General features: G+C 39.4%; 2 protein-coding genes across 5 annotated transcripts; both read right to left on the reverse strand.

The window, feature by feature from the left end:
- Positions 1-1,133: 1,133 nt before the first annotated feature.
- On the reverse strand, positions 1,134-8,948 carry r3hcc1 (R3H domain and coiled-coil containing 1). Of its 3 annotated transcripts, none has more exons than XM_058411501.1 (9): positions 8,808-8,948; positions 6,963-7,090; positions 6,704-6,841; positions 4,591-5,053; positions 3,347-3,519; positions 2,622-2,692; positions 2,388-2,483; positions 1,725-1,808; positions 1,134-1,548 (listed from the first exon to the last, which is right to left on the reverse strand). In XM_058411501.1, the coding sequence occupies exons 4-9, from the start codon at positions 4,978-4,980 to the stop codon at positions 1,535-1,537; spliced, it is 828 nt and encodes a 275-aa protein (XP_058267484.1). In that variant the 5' UTR covers positions 4,981-5,053; positions 6,704-6,841; positions 6,963-7,090; positions 8,808-8,948; the 3' UTR covers positions 1,134-1,534. The 3 variants fall into 3 exon arrangements, with proteins under 3 accessions (XP_058267484.1, XP_058267482.1, XP_058267483.1); XM_058411499.1 differs by having other exon boundaries at positions 1,690-1,808; XM_058411500.1 differs by having other exon boundaries at positions 1,690-1,808; positions 6,963-7,093.
- A 1,014-nt stretch (positions 8,949-9,962) lies between these two features.
- On the reverse strand, positions 9,963-16,287 carry golga7 (golgin A7). Of its 2 annotated transcripts, none has more exons than XM_058412600.1 (6): positions 16,134-16,287; positions 13,708-13,833; positions 13,379-13,531; positions 13,000-13,101; positions 12,247-12,303; positions 9,963-11,436 (listed from the first exon to the last, which is right to left on the reverse strand). In XM_058412600.1, the coding sequence occupies exons 1-5, from the start codon at positions 16,272-16,274 to the stop codon at positions 12,259-12,261; spliced, it is 567 nt and encodes a 188-aa protein (XP_058268583.1). In that variant the 5' UTR covers positions 16,275-16,287; the 3' UTR covers positions 9,963-11,436; positions 12,247-12,258. The 2 variants fall into 2 exon arrangements, with proteins under 2 accessions (XP_058268583.1, XP_058268582.1); XM_058412599.1 differs by having other exon boundaries at positions 9,963-11,439.
- Positions 16,288-20,084: the final 3,797 nt, after the last annotated feature.

Here is a 20,084-nt window from a genome sequence, read left to right on the forward strand (position 1 = left end):
AAAACAGTCAGAATTGTACGATGTTCACTGAAAATTGTGAGGTATCAGGTGGAACCTTGGCATAACGAAGCCCCGCCCCCTTACGAATTTTCACTTAAAAATTGACATTTTGCAAGAAATTTGCATCGGCATATGAGGTATTTTCAGCATAAGAACAAACCTAACCGAAGGCTCGTATGTCCGAACCTTCGGCATGCGTTGAGTGGTCTGTTCTATTTTTAGCCCAAGCTTGGTGGCACGACTTCCTGTGAGGACCCTTGACATGGAATGCTTGGCTTGGGTCAGTTCTTTGTAAGCAGCCATACAGTTTACATACGCTTCGTATTGGTCATATTTTTGGGTGGCTGGAACGGATTATCTGCATTTACATCGTTTTGTACGGGAAAATTAGTTTCGCAGTACAAATTTTCGATTAAATTTGGATGCTTTGTACTGAATTTTTTTCTTCGTTTTCTAGTTAACTAACTTAACAATCCTGCTGACTACGTAGTCATGTAGTTGGGGCAGTGATTAAGGCTCTGGGTTGTTGATCGGAGGATCGGGGTTGCCAAGCTGCCACTGTTGATGCCTTGAGCAAGGCCCTTAACCATCACTGCTCCAGGGGCGCTGGCTCATGGCTGACCTTGCACTCTGACCCCAACTTCCAAAGTTGGGATATTTCACTGTGCTGTAATGTATATGTGACAAATAAAGGCTTCTATTCGATTTTATCCAGTATCAGAAGCATTTTGAAGCTTATTTATAAAGGATACAAGGGTGCATTGTGTGTGTACTGTGTTACAAGTGTGTGTGTAACGAAGTGGTATCTTAATAAGTGTGGTTAAGGTAGCTTAATAAACTAAATAAATCCCAGGACCACCAAGCTGCCACTGGTAGGCAGAACCTGCTTTATGTATTTTGCATATAAGCTCTGATTATTTTTTCCGTACTATATTACAGTAGGGCACAAGTTGAAGTATAAAAGCCAACCAGATTTATTTCCTGTGAGCAAGCATGATCCAAGACATTAGCCCTGTAAGATATGTTCCTGAGCATAAAGACTGTATGTAGTAGGTGAGTCAATAACTCAAACATTTCCATCTGTCTTTGCTTGTTAGTACTTCTTTTAGAAGAATGTGAGTAGTTGGACATAAAAAAAAAAGAAACCTTTTATTAGATAAATGACACAAGGTATTAACAGAGACTTTGGACAACATCTGGAAACGTTGCGTTCTTACAGGTTGTACATGGAAAATAAAGATGAATAATGCTATTGTGTCTAGGACTGTTTCCAGAAATTTCTTTCCGCACTCAAACCAGACCCAGTTCACCACTCTCAGGGTGTACAGATAAACAGACAAACAGCATGTGATGGAAAAAACGTGTCAATTCATTTCATCTGAGCAGGAGGCAGACTCAATATTCTCATACTGTTGCACTGGTGCTGAAGTGGTTAGTGATGTGACACTATGGGGGATTAACAAAAATAAAATAAAACACTTATACAACTTGTGGGTTGCCAGGTTTGAACAAGGGCACTGATCCATCATCATCATCAATTCAACAAACCTGTGAAACAAACATGAGCTTAGTAATAATAATAATAATAATAATAATAATAATAATAATAATAATAATAACCAGTTAATTATAGACTAAAACACACATTATATATTAAACACACACACACAAGATCAAATTTTTACTCACAAGCTTGTGACATACTGCTGTTCAGTAGCGTTTACCTCTCAGACCCAGAGCTCTGGTCACCATCCTGCGGGCTACGGCTGTATCGGTGCGTGGCCGCTCCTTCACCGGCTGCAGGAACTCTGTGCGTAACAGCATCACACACACACACACACATAAATTCAGTACACAACCAGGGAACACTATGCTTTGTCTATGATATGTGGAAGCATTCTGCAAAAATCTGCCAGATAGATAAATAGATAGACAGACAGACAGACAGATAGATAGATAGATAGATAGATAGATAGATAGATAGATAGATAGATAGATAGATAGATAGATAGACGACACACATTGGTTGATAGATAGATAGATAGATAGATAGATAGATAGATAGATAGATAGATAGATAGATAGATAGATAGATAGATAGATAGATAGATAGACAGATAGACAGACAGATAAACAGACAGACAGATAGATAGATAGATAGATAGATAGATAGATAGATAGATAGATAGATAGATAGATAGATAGATAGATAGATAGATAGATAGACAGATAAACAGACAGACAGATAGATAGATAGATAGATAGATAGATAGATAGATAGATAGATAGATAGATAGATATGAGGTGCTGTATTTGTGAACGTAGCATTAAAAATGTCCTCAGTTTGTGTATTTTGTAAGGAGTTAGTGAGGAACTACACTGTTTACCTGCACGTCTTGCTGCTTTGCCTTTCGCTTTTTTACTGGCCTTGGAGAGCGTCCTCGTCTTCAGAAGCGGGTGTCTGATGGACAGAGCCTGCAGCGCTACACACACAAAGGTTATCAAAGTTAAGTTGCAAATGAGACACAGCACAAGGAGTGAAATCTGTTATCAGATTTAATACAAGCAAAATGTTTGTAACCAGAAGATATATAAATATTGTTCCATTATGTATTGGATACCTGCTGATGCGCTGGAAAAGATGCCGAGAGCGTGAGTGTTATCCACCCACTTGATCTTCAACCCTCCTTCACTGTAAAACACAAACAAACACCGCCTGATGAATATATATATATATACATACGACCAGTCAAAAGTTTGGACACACCTTTTAATTCAATGTTTTTTGTTTAGGGATTTATTTTCTACATTCTAGAACAATACTGGAGATTTCAAAACTATGAAATAACACACATGGACTTAAGTAATCCATATGTAACGACAACAAACAACAGTCAGTTGTTATTTTAAGACACGAAGGTCAGGTGTTCTGGAATAGTTCTTGCAAGAACAGTATTTTCAAGTGCATTTGCAAAACCCATCAAGCACCATGATGAAACTGGCTCACATGAAGACCATCCCAGTAAAGCAAGACCAAAACTTACCTCTGCTGCAGAGGAGAAGTTCATTTAGAGTTACCAGCCTCAGAAATCACCAATTAACAGCACCTCAGATTAGAGGCGTTATGAAGACTTTACAGAGCATCAGTAGCAGACATATCTCAATATCAACTGTTCAAAGGACATTATTGTGTATTTCGGCCGCCTTCAGCATTGTTTTACAATGTAGAAAGAAATAAACATCAGGAAAGACCATGGAATTGGAAGGTGTGTCCAAACTTTTGACTGGTAGTGTATATATATATATGAAACCTCTCACTGTCATGAGCATGGGCTCGGGTGTTTACCTGTACTCTGAGAAAGCGTCCAGCAGGTCGTCGGTTTTGAACATGGACGGGAAGTCGTAGATCTCGATGACGTGGGCAAACTCGTTGTGATCGATCCACACGTTCTCGAAGCTGGAGAAATCGCTCTGCGTATGTTCTATCGCTGACGCTTCCTCCTTCAAATGGGCCATGATCTTGATCAGATGAGGAAACACACAAAAGAGGACGCTGACAAAACAACGGATTCTTTACATGAAAAAGAGCGATTTTTATTCTCCCTCTCTCTCCCTCTCTGTGAGAGGATTTTTGCACATGTCTGATGTATGAGGAAATATTTCTGTTGTAGTAAAGATAAAACAGAGCTATTATCATCAACGCCACATACCATGCTGAACTTCTCCAACTGACAATGGAGTTATATTACCTAGTTTTCAAGACTAGATCATTCATAATCTGGCGGCTTAGTGGTTAACACGTTCGCCTCACACCTCCAGTGTCCTGAGTTCGAGTCTCGCTCGAGTTTGCATGTTCTCCCCGTACTTGGTGGGCTTCCTCCCAAAGACATGCTTCTAGGCTGATTGGAGTCTCTAAATTGCCCATAGTGTGTGATTGCGTGAGTGAGTGAATGTGTATGTATGTGGGCTGGCACTCCGTCCAGGGTGTATCCTCCCTTGATGCCTGATGACACCTGAGGCACAGGCTCCCCGTGACCCGAGAATAGATCGGATAAGCGGTACAGACAATGAAATGAAAATCATCCATAATCTCAGATATTAGTTACCAGTAAAACAGATAGTTAAGTAGCAGAAACTGACTAGTAGTTTGATTGCTAGCAACATGGGCTGCCATTTCATTACAGTTACATTACAAATAAACATATAAATAATATCAAGCTTTGTTTATGTTTGGAGGACGACCATGTGGATTTAGATTAGCAAAAAAAAAGGAAAAAAGCTAGTTCATTAGCTAGTTGCTAGTTCCTCATAGGAATATGGGAGCGGCTTGATTCTTAATGGATCACAATTTTGACAGTAAAATATCAAGAGTACCAACATTTCTGTTTTTAGGGGAAAAAACACCTACAGGGTGAGTTATGTTTAGTTTTGCTGAAGTTAATCAGCAAAGCCCCTTATTCTGATGTCAGTACTAATCATGTGACTTCTGGAAGCACTGTGATGTCATTTCCTGAACCTGAAGATGAGCTGAGACTCAGAGGGAGGTGACTGAATGCCAGAAAAAGCACTAGTGTGAATTAGTCTCTGTACCTCTTGGTGGTAGTCGTCGGTCTCCTCTGTGTTCGGCCAGGCCGTGCTTGTTTGTGAGATATCATCGCTGCTCCTTTCCTCCTCCAGAGTCATCGCCATGAAATAGGACAGAGCTTGATCGCAGTCCACAGGCTCCGCCCCTGCAGTGTGTGCTGCTGGGTCCTGCTCGCCAACAGATTCGTCTGCGCTGTCGGTTCCTGGCGTGTGATTGGCTGGTGGAGGGTCCGAGTTGTCAGAACTATACTCCTCTGAGACACTGAGGCTGAGAGAGCAGCTGGAGGAGCTGAGACTCGCCTCGTACTCAGACTGCCTCAGAGCGCGGGGGACGTAAATGGCTTTGTCCGGTCGTCTGCTTCCCCTGCCGAAAGCCGGTCGAGATTTTCTCTCCATCCTTCTGCTTCTAACATAAGGCTGCTGATACACGTTCCCGTCCGTGTCACTGCTGCACTCCTCCACCGGCAACCTGCCATACAGATAGACAGATAATTGATGAATTAATAAAGGGACAAATAGACAACGATTTAGATATATTTTAGGAAAGAATTTGGGCTGGTGTCTGTAACAAGCTATTAGACCAATCTTAACAAAACACAGCTAAATAAACAGGCAGAAAAAGGATAAATGGATGGATAAATGGAAGAACTGACAGTTACATACAGGGACAGAAGGATGGACATATAGACATACAAATTTTTACATTTTTGACCAACAGATAACAGACAGATACACTATATTGCTAAAAGTTTTGGGACACCCCTCCAAATCATTGAATTCAGGTGTTGGGCTCGGCCTCTTAATTCCAAAGAAAAGGAACTCTTAATGCTTCAGCTTACCAAGACATTTTGGACAATTTCATGCTCCCAACTTTGTGTGAACAGTTTGGGGATGACCCCTTCCTGTTCCAGCATGACTGCACACCAGTGCACAAAGCAAGGTCCATAAAGTCATGGATGAGTGAGTTTGGTGTGGAGGAACTTGACTGGACTGCACAGAGTCCTGACCTCAACCTGATAGAACACCTTTGGGATGAATTAGAACGGAGACTGCGAGCCAGGCCAAAACAGGGACGTCTGCCTTTACATGCACATGCACAAGTTCCTCCACACCAAACTCACTCATCCATGTCTTTATGGACCTTGCTTTGTGCACTGGTGTGCAGTCATGTTGGAACAGGAAGGGGTCATCCCCAAACTGTTCCCACAAAGTTGGGAGCATGAAATTGTCCAATATGTCTTGGTATGAAGCTGAAGCATTAAGAGTTCCTTACACTGCAGCTAATGGAAGCCCAACCCCTGAATTAAATGATTTGGAGGGGTTTTCCCAAACTTTTGGCAATATAAGTGTATTTATGAATGGAGTTTTTGTTTAATGGACAGTTCCAAGCCCACATAATACACATCATTTAATTAAACAATATTTTAATACGCAAAAATCACGTGCTTTCTTTGTAGCAAAAACAGCCTTGAATCATTATTAATCGAGTGTGAGGACATTTTTAAGACCAGCAAACTGTATATTTACTAATTACTAATATTAACTCAGGAATTAATACTAGGGAAAAAGTTGCTGATTTCCATAAATTTGCATCACAGTTTATTTAACATATTTGTAAGAAAACTGTATCGTTAGCATGCTCACCTTTGCTCAAAATACGAGAGTTCAGCGCCCCCTGGTGGACTATTTAAAATAGCAGCATGTTTACAAATGTGTTTTTTACAAAGCTGATATAATAATAATAATAATAATAATAATAATAATAATAATAATAATAATAATAATTATTATTATTATTATTATTATTATACTGAGGCCACACATTTATTGTAGTTCAATATAAATTCAGTTTACTGTAAAAAATTTTGACATTTTTGCAAATAGATAACAATATCACCCATTTCAAATATTTCAAAAACAAATGCATTGTATGGGTGTAACAATACACTTCAGCCATGATCACATACGCCAGCTTAATATACTGATAAACTGATAGGACAAAAGCGTTAAGGAAAATAAAATGGTGGTTAGGACTATGAGAGCTGAGTTTAAACCACAGATCCAAAGCTGAGCTGGAGCTCGAGTGCTGTGTGGGATTAGGCCGTTATTCCAGCTGTACCTGAGCTCTGAGAAGCAGACGGCCAGTCTGCGGCACCACGCCTCACCCACGGAGAAAGTGCTCAGCTCTGGGAAGTTCTCTGCCGTCTTATGGATCAGAAACCGGAGTCGACTCGGCAAGGGTGGGAAGAGTATGACGCTTTAAAATGGGGGGTGGAGGGAAGAGGACAATAAATTAAAAGATAAGATAGTGATCTATTAACTCTGTGTGAAATGAATAGTAATAATGGATAGTTTGCATCATCTTGCCTTTCTGCTACCTTTTCTGATTATCTCTCTGCTGGAAGGCATCGAGCTCCTCAAGGACTTTGTGAACAAATTCACTCTCTTGCTTGGGCAGGTAGGAGCCATCGAAGCAGGGAAACGCCAGCGTGCCAAAGGAGACGAGCTGCTGAGACGGACAGGATACATAGAAAACAATAAATAAATCCAATCATATAGAGAGAGACTCGCTGTATTCAACATGCCCCATGTATGAGGAAGAAACCTTAGAAGAAGATAATTAATCACATGGTGATGCGATTGGGGTGAAGTGAAGCTACCGTTTACCTCAACATTATAAGAGGAAACGAGCCAAATTGTGCACTTTTCACCTGTTTGTAGTGTAGACATTGAACTCCTGTTATCACACACACGCTATTACAGCTATTAACAACAATTATTCCAATTATTTTAAAGCTAATTAAACTCATCGTCACCTCTGACTTTTACATCAAGTAGCCATATAGTTCTATACACTTTTATATATAGTTCTCCTGGGACCAATCATCACCATATCAACACATCCTACACATTTCTTTGTTAAATCTGAACGCGTGTTTTTCTGCGAATGAGCTGTTACTACACAAACTATAACTGAGACAGTGCATTGATATTAAATGCATTGGGATGGATGGATGGGCCAAAACTGGGACGTCTGCCTTTACATGCATATGAATGTAATATGGAGTTGTCCCGCCTTTTGCAGCTATAACAGCTTCAGCTCTTCTGGGAAGACTTTCCACAAGGTTTAGGAGTGCGTTTATGGGAATTTTTGACCATTCCAATTTCATGCTCCCAACTTTGTGGGAACAGTTTGGGGATGACCCCTTCCTGTTCCAACATGACTGCAAGATGTCCCAGTTTTGACCTGGCTCGCAGTCTCCTCTCTAATTCATCCCAAAGGTGTTCTATCAGGTTGAGGTCAGGACTCTCTAAAGTTTCTCCACATCAAACTCACTCATCCATGTCTTTATGGACCTTGCTTTGTGCACTGGTGCACAGTCATGTTGGAACAGGAAGGGGTCATCCCCAAACTGTTCCCTGCAATGCTGGGATTGTCCAAAATGTCTTGGTATGCTGAAACATGAAGAGTTCCTTTCACTGGAACTAAGGGGCCCAAGCTCAACCACCTAGTCGTGTTACACTGAAAAGCAATCAGTGTTCATTCAGGCAGAAGCTTTTCTATCAGTCTAGCATCATCTCTGTAGAAGGGCTGTAAATTAAACTGAATTGCAAAGTTTTCTTCAAAAGATCCAGAACACACACTGTAATTCTATTGTCTAGTATCTTTCATTTATTTCTCCTTCACCTTCAATCCTTTACAATGTAATCACACAAGGCAGGAATGATTAATTAACATTAAGTTCGTGGTCCTATAACCAGATATCGACTAAATTAGCTGGCTAATACGTACAATCAATAAGGAATTCTGCTCATTGATCGTTAATTTAAACGCAATTTTTTTTTATTTGATGCATTAATATTATCCATTAGCTACACGATACAAATGATGACACGAGAGATGAGGGACATTTAACATTAATCTTTTAAGAACCATACAGCGTATCTAACTAGCTAGCTAACACTGTTATGTTATTTTTCACACCCGCATTCCGATAAATCCCGCCTACTGCGCTAGGATTGGTTAAACGTAAAGCAGTTTACTTATCATGAATTTTATTATCCAATGAAAGCACGGGGGAATGTATATTGCTGGCCAATCAGCTTGTAGGTCCCGGAATATGGGTAGGAAAGATGATCATAGCGTAGCAAACTAGTTTCATTTCATTTCAGAGCACTCACAGTTTACTATTCGGCCTCACAGAAATAAGATTTGCTCTTACCTTAGATGAGAAGTTAAAGATCTGTCGGCATAAAAATCCGGTAAAATTGATTAAAAATGTCAATCCGTACACTTCAAACGGCTTTTAATTCAAATACCGCTGATTCAAGGCGAGTGAAGGATTACAGCGACCTCAAGCGGATAGAAAGTGGAACTGCATGTAAAATAATGCCGCATATAAACTATATTGGCAAAAGTTTTGGGACACCCCTCCAAATCATTGAATTCAGGTGTTGTTTTTCAGGGGTTCGGCTCGGCCTCTTAGTTCCAGTGAAAGGAACTCTTAATGCTTCAGCTTCATACCAAGACATTTTGGACAATTTCACGCTTCAAACTTTGTGGGAACAGTTTGGGGATGACCCCTTCCTGTTCCAACATGACTGCACACCAGTGACCAAAGCATGGTCCATAAAGGCATGGATGAGGGAGTTTGGTGTGGAGGAACTTCACAGAGTCCTGACCTCAACCTGATAGAACACCTTTGGGATGAATTAGAGCGGAGACTGTGAGCCAGACCTTCTCGTCCAACATCAGTGCCTGACCTCACAAATGCACTTCTAGTGGAATGGTCAAAAAATTCCCATAAACACACTCCTAAACCTTGTGGAAAGCCTTCAGTTGAAGCTGTTATAGGTGCAAAGGGTGGGAAACTCCATATTACATTCATGTGCATGTAAAAGCAGATGTCCCAAAACATTTAACAATGTAGTGTATCTATATACTTAATTAATTAATAAATAATATATAGTTCATGAGAAATAAACACATCCAAAAACATGGATGTATGGTTTACACAGTTTATCTACAAATTATAATTTTGTTCTTTATTAAAATCAATATAATTAGAGTCAGTCTTTAATAGATAAATAGAATATTTCACAGTTATCATATTTATAACGTCTAGTGTTGTTTACTTTATAACACCTTAACATGAATTCATCTTAAAAACATTTTTCTTAATATACTGAATATATTAAATACACATAAAAGTATAGGGAGGAGAGTTAAACATTAGCCATGATATTTTATTATACTATTATAATAACTTTTACATATTTTTTTTTGAAAAGCACTAAATTAAATGCATCGTATATAACGAAGATTTTTTTTTTAAAAATTATTTTTTTTATTTTAAATGAATCCACAACACAGTAGATTGAAGATACATTGACTTTATTACATGTTTTAAATAAAAGGTGTGCAGAGATCGTTCAAGAAAAGACGATTTTATTATGGTACAACAAAGATACAAATGGCAGCTGTGCTTGTGAAAGCAATAAACACGGTGTCTGTTGGATTTCTAAGGGATTTACAGCGTCAGTATTGATACAGAGGGGCCACAAATTGAAATCAAACAGCTTTCGATCAACTAGACTAAGACCTGACTGTTGGTTTGCAAAACACAGTCCATCACCATCCACACAATCACAGATAGAGTCTTTAACAATAATAATAATAATGTAAGTGTGTTCAGGACCAGGGTTAAATTGTGGGGGTTAGTGTTTTCTAGGATCATAATCAAAGCAAAATCACTGCATATGAATGAAATGGGGGGGGGGTCATCAAAATCATTGATTCATCAGTGCTAATGAGATTCAAATGTACATTATATCTATATATTAGGTGCCAATAATAATAATTAGCTATACTGTTATATTTAACACGCATGGATTAAATATGAGATCAATTCTGTCCTATTCATAAGGCAGTATAAGGACAGTCATCTTTAAAAGTGTCTGTATAGGTGACAAATTTGTGTATATAGATATTAAAATAAACAAGACTGAGAAAGAATGAATGAATGTCCAGCAAAGGAACAGGCATCCTGAGGTCTGCAAGATCAACGCAGGTCACAAACTTGATCACTTGTACTGTGTGAAGAGTAAAATAACTTTAATAACACAAGGTAGTTAATGCTCAAGCGTTACCGTTAACTAGGCTCGCTAGCTGTTGATACATTTAGGTAGCCGTCTTCGGCCGGTGACGTTCTCGTCATCGAGGTGAAGTAGTAAACAGAAATGCTCGTGCCGATGTCACTTGCAATTGGACTTGAACTTATAAGCTCCGCCCCTTGGTGAAGCGCAGACTCCTGTCACGCTGTACAATCGGTATACTAACACAACCGGTCACTGCGACTGAGGAAGAGGACTAGAATTGTGATATATCGTGAAGTCGATTTGGCATCTGGTTACTGAAGCTACGCCGTCTCGCTGAACACTGCAGCCGTGTGGCGAATCAACACTGTACACTGCCCTTCACTCAACACACGCTTATATATATTTATATATATTTATATACAAAAAAAAAAAAAAAACTTTTTTTTTTTTTAAAAAAAAGGCGAGGTGAAACAGAAACCATTTTAAAAGGAGCACTATAGAAAAACATGTTGCTTTTAAAATCATTTCCGGTAATTAAGACATACAAAAAACACGAAATGAAGTAAGCTCAGCTTTCTTAAAGGAAGGGCTCGTCAGCTTTCGCTCTCCTGGGAGGAATGCGGGGGAGGAGGAGGAGGACAGAAGAAAACGAAGGAGTGGGATGGAGCGTCTGCGGTCAGAGACGTGGTGATGACGAGCAGTGAAGAAGGCTCCTGACTCCAGCAGGTCAGAGCTTCACATGGCCAACGTTTACTGCTGAAGAGAGACACGCAAAATATCCATGAACTGCATTAACACGTGTATTACATTACATCACAGCTGCACTCAAATGTCTGGACACGTTCTACCTCAATGATCATGTGTTCATACTGATCATGTGGTCTGTGATTAGTGTGTATGCTGAAGCAAAAATGTGACTTTAAACAAATTTTGTCAGGCTAGTCTCTTAACCTGACTGTCCATCCATGAATCTTTCTTCAGGCTAGTCTCTTAACCTGACTGTCCATCCATGAGTCTTTCTTCAGGCTAGTCTCTTAACCTGACTGTCCATCCATGAGTCTTTCTTCAGGCTAGTCTCTTAACCTGACTGTCCATCCATGAGTCTTTCTTCAGGCTAGTCTCTTAACCTGACTGTCCATCCATGAATCTTTCTTCAGGCTAGTCTCTTAACCTGACTGTCCATCCATGAGTCTTTCTTCAGGCTAGTCTCTTAACCTGACTGTCCATCCATGAATCTTTCTTCAGGCTAGTCTCTTAACCTGACTGTCCATCCATGAGTCTTTCTTCAGGCTAGTCTCTTAACCTGACCATCAATCCATGAGTCTTTCTGCATGCTTATTTCCTGACCCATCTATCCATGTATACATCTTCAGGCATTGCAGTCTCTTTCATCTACCCATCTTACTGTCCATCCATCAGCTGTTCTACGCTTCCATCAACTTGTCAGGTCATCTATCAGCCTCCATCTCCATCCGTTCATTAACTGTCTCTATTTAGCAGTATCTGAAAGCCACATGCTGACTTGAAAGAGCTGATCTGACCAGCCCTCAGCTCTGGAGTTACCTTCGGTGTGTTTTATCTTGAGCCAATGCTTCTGTCCTCAAATATGGTTATCTCCACCTTAGGAGCACTGGGTTAAAGAAAAATCCTCCAGAAAAAAAACTACTATACATCAGCGTGATGAAGATGAACACAAAATGTATAAACAAAAATATATACACTGATCAGGCATAACAATATTACCACCTGCCTAATATTGCGTTGGTCCCCCTTTAGCTGGTGAAACAGCCCTGACCTGTCGAGGCATGGACTCCAGAGTAGATCCCTGAAAGTGTGCTGTGGGATCTGGCACCAAGATGTTAGCAGCAGATCCTTTAAGTCCTCCAAATTGCTAGGTGGGGTCTCCATGGGGCCTCTGTAAGGCCTTTATGGGCCCCACCTCGCAACTTACAGGACTTAAAGGATACTTTTGACCACTGCAGACCAGGAACACCCCACAAGAGCTGCAGTTTTGGAGATGCTCTGATCCAGTGGTCTAGCCAATTTGGCCCTTATCAAACTCTCTCAAATCCTTACACTTGCCCATTTTTCCTGCTTCTAACACATCAACTTTGAGGACAAAATGTTGACTTGCTGCCTAATATATCCCACCCACTAACAGGTGCCATGATGAGGAGATCAGTCTTCAATCACCTCTCAGTAGTCATAATGTTATGCCTGATCAGTGTGTAAACCAACATCCAGATAAAATTTATTCTAAACTGGGAATGCAATGTGTTGTTCCTCACTGACTGAAGACCTCAATGTAAAGGATACGACTCGGAGTCCCCTCTCGATGGGGTCGGTGAGGAGCAGACCCAGAGGAGCGTAGATCTTCTCATTCTGCTCCTGGATGTACTTGGCGATCTTTTTCAGCACCTAATTAACCACAGAGATAAAATAAATACATAAAAAATTAGAGGGAGGTAACATTAATACAAACGGGTGAGGAAACACAGTACACTAGTTACAGCTAAAGCACTCCTTTATACCCATCCCTGTATTACTATAATATAATTCTATACACACACACACACAATGCATGTCTGTTGGTTTGCAGTGACTTATATAAATAAAATAATGTACAGTAAGTTGTTAAATTGAATTGAATATAAAATTCGGTTCATAAGGTTCAGTAAATTCAGCTGAGGCGTACTTTTTCGTAGTGCGTCTCCATGCAGAGGAAGATGGTGTAGGCAGTGAGACAGGCGAGGCAGCCCTCTAAATACGACTTCCCTCCCAGCTTCTCCGCCTCGGCGTACAGATTATTCAGCGTCTGGATCGTCTCTTCAAACTGCTGCTTATCAATCTGCAGGAGTCGGATATAAAAACATGGTTATTATGATTTGTCTCATCTATAATGGCACCATTTACGGACTATAGAAGAAGCGTTCTTATGATTTTCACACTAATGTCACAGACATCTCTTTAATATTTAGTGCCGCGTCGTATTCGGCAGCTGTGACTGTAAGGATGGCGTCTCACCCTGGTCTCGAGCTCGGTGGGGAATTTGGTTTGAAATCTGCAGATGGTTCCTGACGTGTAGTCGCGCTGAACAAACACTTTGGAGGCGACGGTGGCCTGCTGCCTCAGATCCTGCAAGCTGTGCGTCTGTGTGAGCAACATCAGCCACATGTTAAACACGTACACAACTAGGGCTCGGGAAATAGGAACCTAAATATCATATTTATCATGAATAACGAATACGCAATACAATTAACATGAAACAGTTTTTTAAAAGAGAAATTCAACATGTACAATAATAATAATAATAATAATAATAATAATAATAATAATAATTTGTCGCAATTTCTAATAAAAAATAAATTAAATCAGCTGTTTCCAGTCTAGGTCTGTAATTAATTAATTAATAAATAAATAAATAAATAAATAAATAGAGATTATACTCGAAAATACCACAAATAAAAACATAATATAATAATAAAATAAAATAAATATATCATCTCTGGAATATGACATAATTCATTATAATATCTATACACTGTCATATCACCCAGCGTTACACGTAATACTGAGATCATTATATATGCATCCATAGCTGTAAAATATTCACCAATAATGCGTCATGATAAACATACTGATCACTGGTTCTTATTTCACCTACAGCTCTCAGTCAAGTCAAGATGCTTTTATTGTAATTTCAACTATATATAGCTGACCCAGTACACAGAGAACATAACATAAAACAACACAGAGCTACAAAACAACACAGAGCTAAGGACTGAAAGCAAGTTGTCCTAGCTACATAAAGTGCAACCTAGTGCAAACAGAGCAAGACAAAAAGACAATGCAAATAGACAATACAAAACAAAACAGGCCAGGCCAGGACAGATACACAATACAGGCAGAATAGCACCGGCCAGTATAGATTCTTCAATGTATAAGCAGTGCAATGTGCAAAAATACACTGACCAGGCATAACATTATGACCACCTGCCTAATATCGTGTTGGTCCCCCTTTTCCCTGACCCGTCATGCACTGTGTATTCTGACACCTTTCTATCAGAACCAGCATTAACTTCTTCAGCAATATGAGCAACAGTAGCTCGTCTGTTAGATCGGATCACATGGGCCAGCCTTCTCTGCCCACGTGCATCAATGAGCCTTGACCGCCCATGACCCTGTCGCTGGTTCACCACTGTTCCTTCCTTGGACCACTTTTGATAGATACTGACCACTGCAGGCCAGGAACACCCCACAAGAGCTGCAGTTTTGGAGATGCTCTGATCCAGTCATCTAGACATCAAAATTTGGCCCTTCGTCAAACCCTTATGTTTGTCCATTTTTCCTGCTTCTAACACATCAACTTTGAGGACAAAATCTTCACTTGCTGCCTAATATATCCCACCCACTAACAGGTGAGGAAATAATCAGCGTTATTCACCTCACCTCTCAGTGCCCATAATGTCATACCTGATCGGTGTACGTTTCTGTATAGCTCCGATATCAATAGGTTAAAGCTGTGAGCAAGAGAGCAGCTGAAAGGTTGCAAGTCTTCCTAAATGTTACGATTAAATGTCAAACAAATGAATGTAAATGTACAACTAAGTTGACCAGGTCAGCATTAAAGCTGTATCACTCTTGAGTAACATTATCATTAAGATTAGATACACCTCTTACAAAGAAGTCTAGGAAGATTGGCCTTCTTCTGGGCTTTTGCAAGCAAGCAATTATAATCAACAGGATTTAATTATTAACATCAATATATTACTAAACAGAATAAAAAGTAAAGCTTGTTCCAGCTGAGACAAGTAAGAAAAGACTGTAGGACATTGACTATTTGACCCACATGTGTTAGAAACTGGATGAGAAATAAACCTTGAGTCTCTGATCTGTTTAATATGGATTTTAAAGCGTTTTTTTTATTATTATTATTAGGCTGGTTTTACTGGAACCGAGTTAAAAAATCGTGAATTGTCATTTTGGGATACAAGTTAAAATAAAAAAATATAGAGATAAATATCTGATAAGTTAGTTTTCTCGAAAGCTGTGAAATATTAAAGGCGCTGTAAAGACGGATGTAAACAAACCACCCGTATTCAGTCGCAGAACAGTGACGCTGAATACAAACAAACAAACAACCAAAAACAATATAACATACAATACACACAGCATCACAACACAAACATGACAAAGAACAATTAGGTAGGAATAAATAAACATACGAAACACATATTTCTGTTGACGACGTTATGATAACGAGCCTATGTTTAAAAAAAAAAAGCCCACCCTAAATCGGCACTCCGTCTGTTTACTAATAAATCCAGGATTTATCCCGGTGTTAATCGATTGTTTTGTTCAATACGACGTCCGGTTATAAGAGTACGAGATGTTACATGTCATACACGACAACGAAGGAGAGATTTAATTATCTTTTAAGATCAAATTACCTCCGCCATAATAGCTGCTTTTCCTCCGTTTCCGCCCCGAAACGCTGTGCCGCTTACAAAACGGTCCGGTGACAACTTCAATTTAACTTCAGTTCCACCGTTTACAAACAAATTCTTTTTTAAGAATATCCACACATCCATTTATCCTTTCAGCTTTCCATGCATCCAAAATGAATTTTCAGTGTGCGATTAAAATAATCCTACAATACAATAACCATACAGAAACATATCGATTTTAAAATAATCTAGAAACGCATCGAAAAGTCCCTGCCACTGATGAATAGAAAGAAATCATCTGCCCATTGTTAAAAGAGCTATACAAATAAAACTGAATTGAATACTTAGTATGAAGTATAGCATCCAAATCAGTTAATTTGCTGTTAATTAAAGGAGATTATTTTTGGAATTTTGTAGAACAAAGCAAAAGAGAATAGCTGGGACTCGCTTCTTCATAGCGCAAACAGCGTCATCGTTCATTTACTTGGCTGACAATTTCACCTGAAGTGGCTTACAAGCCAGAATACAAAGTAAATTCTGCATTTAAGGGTTAAAGTCCTTGCTCAAGGGCTCAGCCGTGTCTTGAGGTGGCCCATGTTTCAACTAACTCAACATTTCACGTGAGATTGGCTTCCACCACAACCGCATGTCCTTCAGTGCCTTAGAAATAAATGCTTTATAGAAATGCGTAGAAAAGTCACTGCCACTGATGGACAGCAACAATTCATCAGTAATTTGTCTTCGGTAAGCTCTTTATCCACACAAACACCCCTAGGCCTAATTTACCATAGCCAATCTGCCTCTGTGGGACGTGGAAGAAGTGCGGAGAACCTGAGGACAAAAACACACAGATGCAGGAAGACACTCCACAAAGGCAGTAAACAGAGGCTTAGAATCAAACCATTCTGGAGCTGCAAGGCAACACAACCTGTTTCAGCTGTGCCATTATAACAACAATAATACTAAAGAGGAACCATGAAAAAAAGATTTCGCTGCATATTATTGACTAGGATGGTCCCACATGGACAGCCTGAAGGTACGTGGGATTGCTGTGGACAGTGCTATTGGGAATTTAGAAAATATGCTGATGCTCATACTCATGAGTGGTTATCCTGGTTACACAGTTGCTTTGACTACATAATGTACAGTTAAAAAATTCTTATAATTTTCCTATACGGTGTCACCCAGATGAGGATGGGTTCCCTTTTGCATCTGGTTCCTTGCTCCAGAGGCATAAATATACAGTAAAGTTGAATCCTGAATTTTTTTATTCCTGTAAAGCTGCTTCTCGACAATGTCCATTGTTAAAAGCGCTATTCAAATAAAAACCGAATTGAATTGAATACTTAGTATAAAGTATAGCATCCAACTCAGATTATTTGATGTTAATAAATGTCTTAAAGTAGATTAGAAAGGCTGGGGCTCACTTCTTCATAGCGCAAACAGCCTCATCATTCATTAATTTGGCCGACAATTTCACCTGAAGTTTCTTACAAGCCAGACTTCCAAACCAAATAGTTAAGGGTTAAAGTCCTTGCTCAAGGGCTCAGTTGTGTCTTGAGGTGGCCATGAGAACAATCATCTGGCTGCATATAACATTCATGTTTCAACTAACTCAACATTTCATGTAAAATTGGCTCCAACCACAACCACATGTCCTTCAGTGCCTTATAGAGAGGAAGATGCATGACCTCTCTTGTAACATGGTTTCTGAATGTTCCATCATTTGTCGAGGAAACATTCAACCCCGGGATTATTTATTCCAATTTGTTTCCTCTGGGACTGACATTGGTTGGTTTCATGTGCTACAAAGCAATATATCTCCTCCATCTTTCATATATTTCAACATGCGTAGATTATAAGTATGAAATATGTCAGCAACTCTATTTATCTTTTGTCTTGATTATGTCGATATAAACTGGAAAGGTTGGTTTGTGTTGAACTGTATGTGTTGCAGTGTTATTAGTGTATTGGGTACAGATGTTGTGCCGCTCTCTCAGACTGCATGTGGTTTTAATGGCAGGGCCAAATACCACTCATTAGAGAGTCAAAATGTTTCCATTGTTGGATCACCAGATTTTTGCCATGAGTGTGAAAGAAAACAGACTCACAGTGCACGAATCCTGATCAGGACCACCATGAAACTGCATTGTCTGACTCCATCCAAGTATGTTTCCGTGTCTGCTATAGATATGTCGCCATAGAGCTGCCGCTGGGTCAATGGAGAGTATTAAGAATAAAAAAGAACAACTAATATATATAACACACCCACTCTAGACAATTTAGAGATGCCAGTCAGCCTAAAATGCATGTCTTTAGACTGAAGGAGGAAACCAGAGTGCCTGGAGGAAACCCCCAAAGCCCCACAGTATATAAACTGCAGTGAAATGAAAGCCTGCTCCTCACTAGACTGTGCATAGGAATAAATTGATGAAAAAAAATAAAATAAAAATAAAAAATTTATTAACAGCAAATAATCTGAGTTGGATGCTATACTTTATACTAAGTATTCAATTCAATTCGGTTTTTATTTGAATAGCTCTTTTAACAGTGGACACTGTCGTGAAGCAGCTTTACAGGAATAAAAAAATTCAGGATTCAACTTTACTGTATATTTATGCCTCTGGAGCAAGGAACCAGACGCAAAAGGGAACCCATCCTCATCTGGGTGACACCGTATAGGAAAATTATAAGAATTTCTAGACTGTGCATAGGAATAAATTGATGAAAAAAAAAAAAAATAAAAACAAGAATGAATAATGAAGTAATATGAAAGAAATAAATGCAAACAAATTCAGCTCACACAAAGCGGAGGATGTGCGCCCTTCTATCCTTCTATTATTATTATTATTATTATTATTATTATTATTATTATTATTATTATTATCCATCTATCCATCCATTCTCTATACTGCTTTTCCTTCTGGGTCATCTATTGCAGGAAACTCAGGGCACAAGGCACAGGGTACATCCTGTACAGGATGCCAGTCACACACACACACACACACACACTCTATAGACACTTTAGAGACGGCAATCAGGTTACAGTGCATGTCTTTGGACTGGAGGGAGAAAACCGAGGACCTGAAGGAAACCTCAGAGGCACAAGGAGAACATGCAAGCTTCAACACATTTTTAATAATTTTTGTTATGCCTTACCTGCCTTATAATTCTCTATCCTGTCTCTCTACAACGATGGAGACTGAGAACAAATGACTGTGTGCATTTATGTTGCATTTACACTGATCTAAGATCAGTCTAATTGTTTTATTCCTTTAGGGGTTTGACCTATGAGTATAAATCTGCTTCTATGTCGGTGTTAGACTTCTTTCAGCTTAACAGACACAGCATTTACAAATTACATCACATGCCAAACCACAACATTCCACTAGAAATCCTCAGCAGTTGTGAGTGTGACAGAAGCGACCGGTGTGACGAGCTGGAAGGAAATTGCTTCCTACGTTTTGCAGAAGTATGCCACATTTATTTATAAAGCACATTTGGCACAAATTTACTAAGTGACGCTCTTAAACTTCGAGCTACTAGGCTAACGCGGCTAAGAAAGGGACGCTCATAGCCTAGAGTTTTGTACCGTGAAAGCCAAATTGCCTAAATCATTGCACACGCTCCTCACACAGTTGTGTATCTCAAACAGACCCAGCTGTGAGGAATTCAATGACATGAATTCAGCAACTTAAAACAACACCTATCTATAACACTAGACAAAAAAAAATACATCTGAAAGCTAGAAAATGTTGTAGCAGCTCACGGTATTATGCTAGTCTGATCTCTAACGGTTTAAATGTAGAGCCGCGTGACAAATCAGTGGAAAAATACTTTGGCTCTGTTCTGGTGTTAGATATTTCGCCTGCATGAATTGTGTCCCCTTAGAGAAAAGCATGAATACAAAGTTCATCTGACTGATCAACTTTACCCTCCGAGGAATTCTGATGG

Source organism: Hemibagrus wyckioides, linkage group LG16 (assembly GCF_019097595.1).
Source record: "Hemibagrus wyckioides isolate EC202008001 linkage group LG16, SWU_Hwy_1.0, whole genome shotgun sequence".
Classification (NCBI taxonomy): domain Eukaryota; kingdom Metazoa; phylum Chordata; class Actinopteri; order Siluriformes; family Bagridae; genus Hemibagrus; species Hemibagrus wyckioides.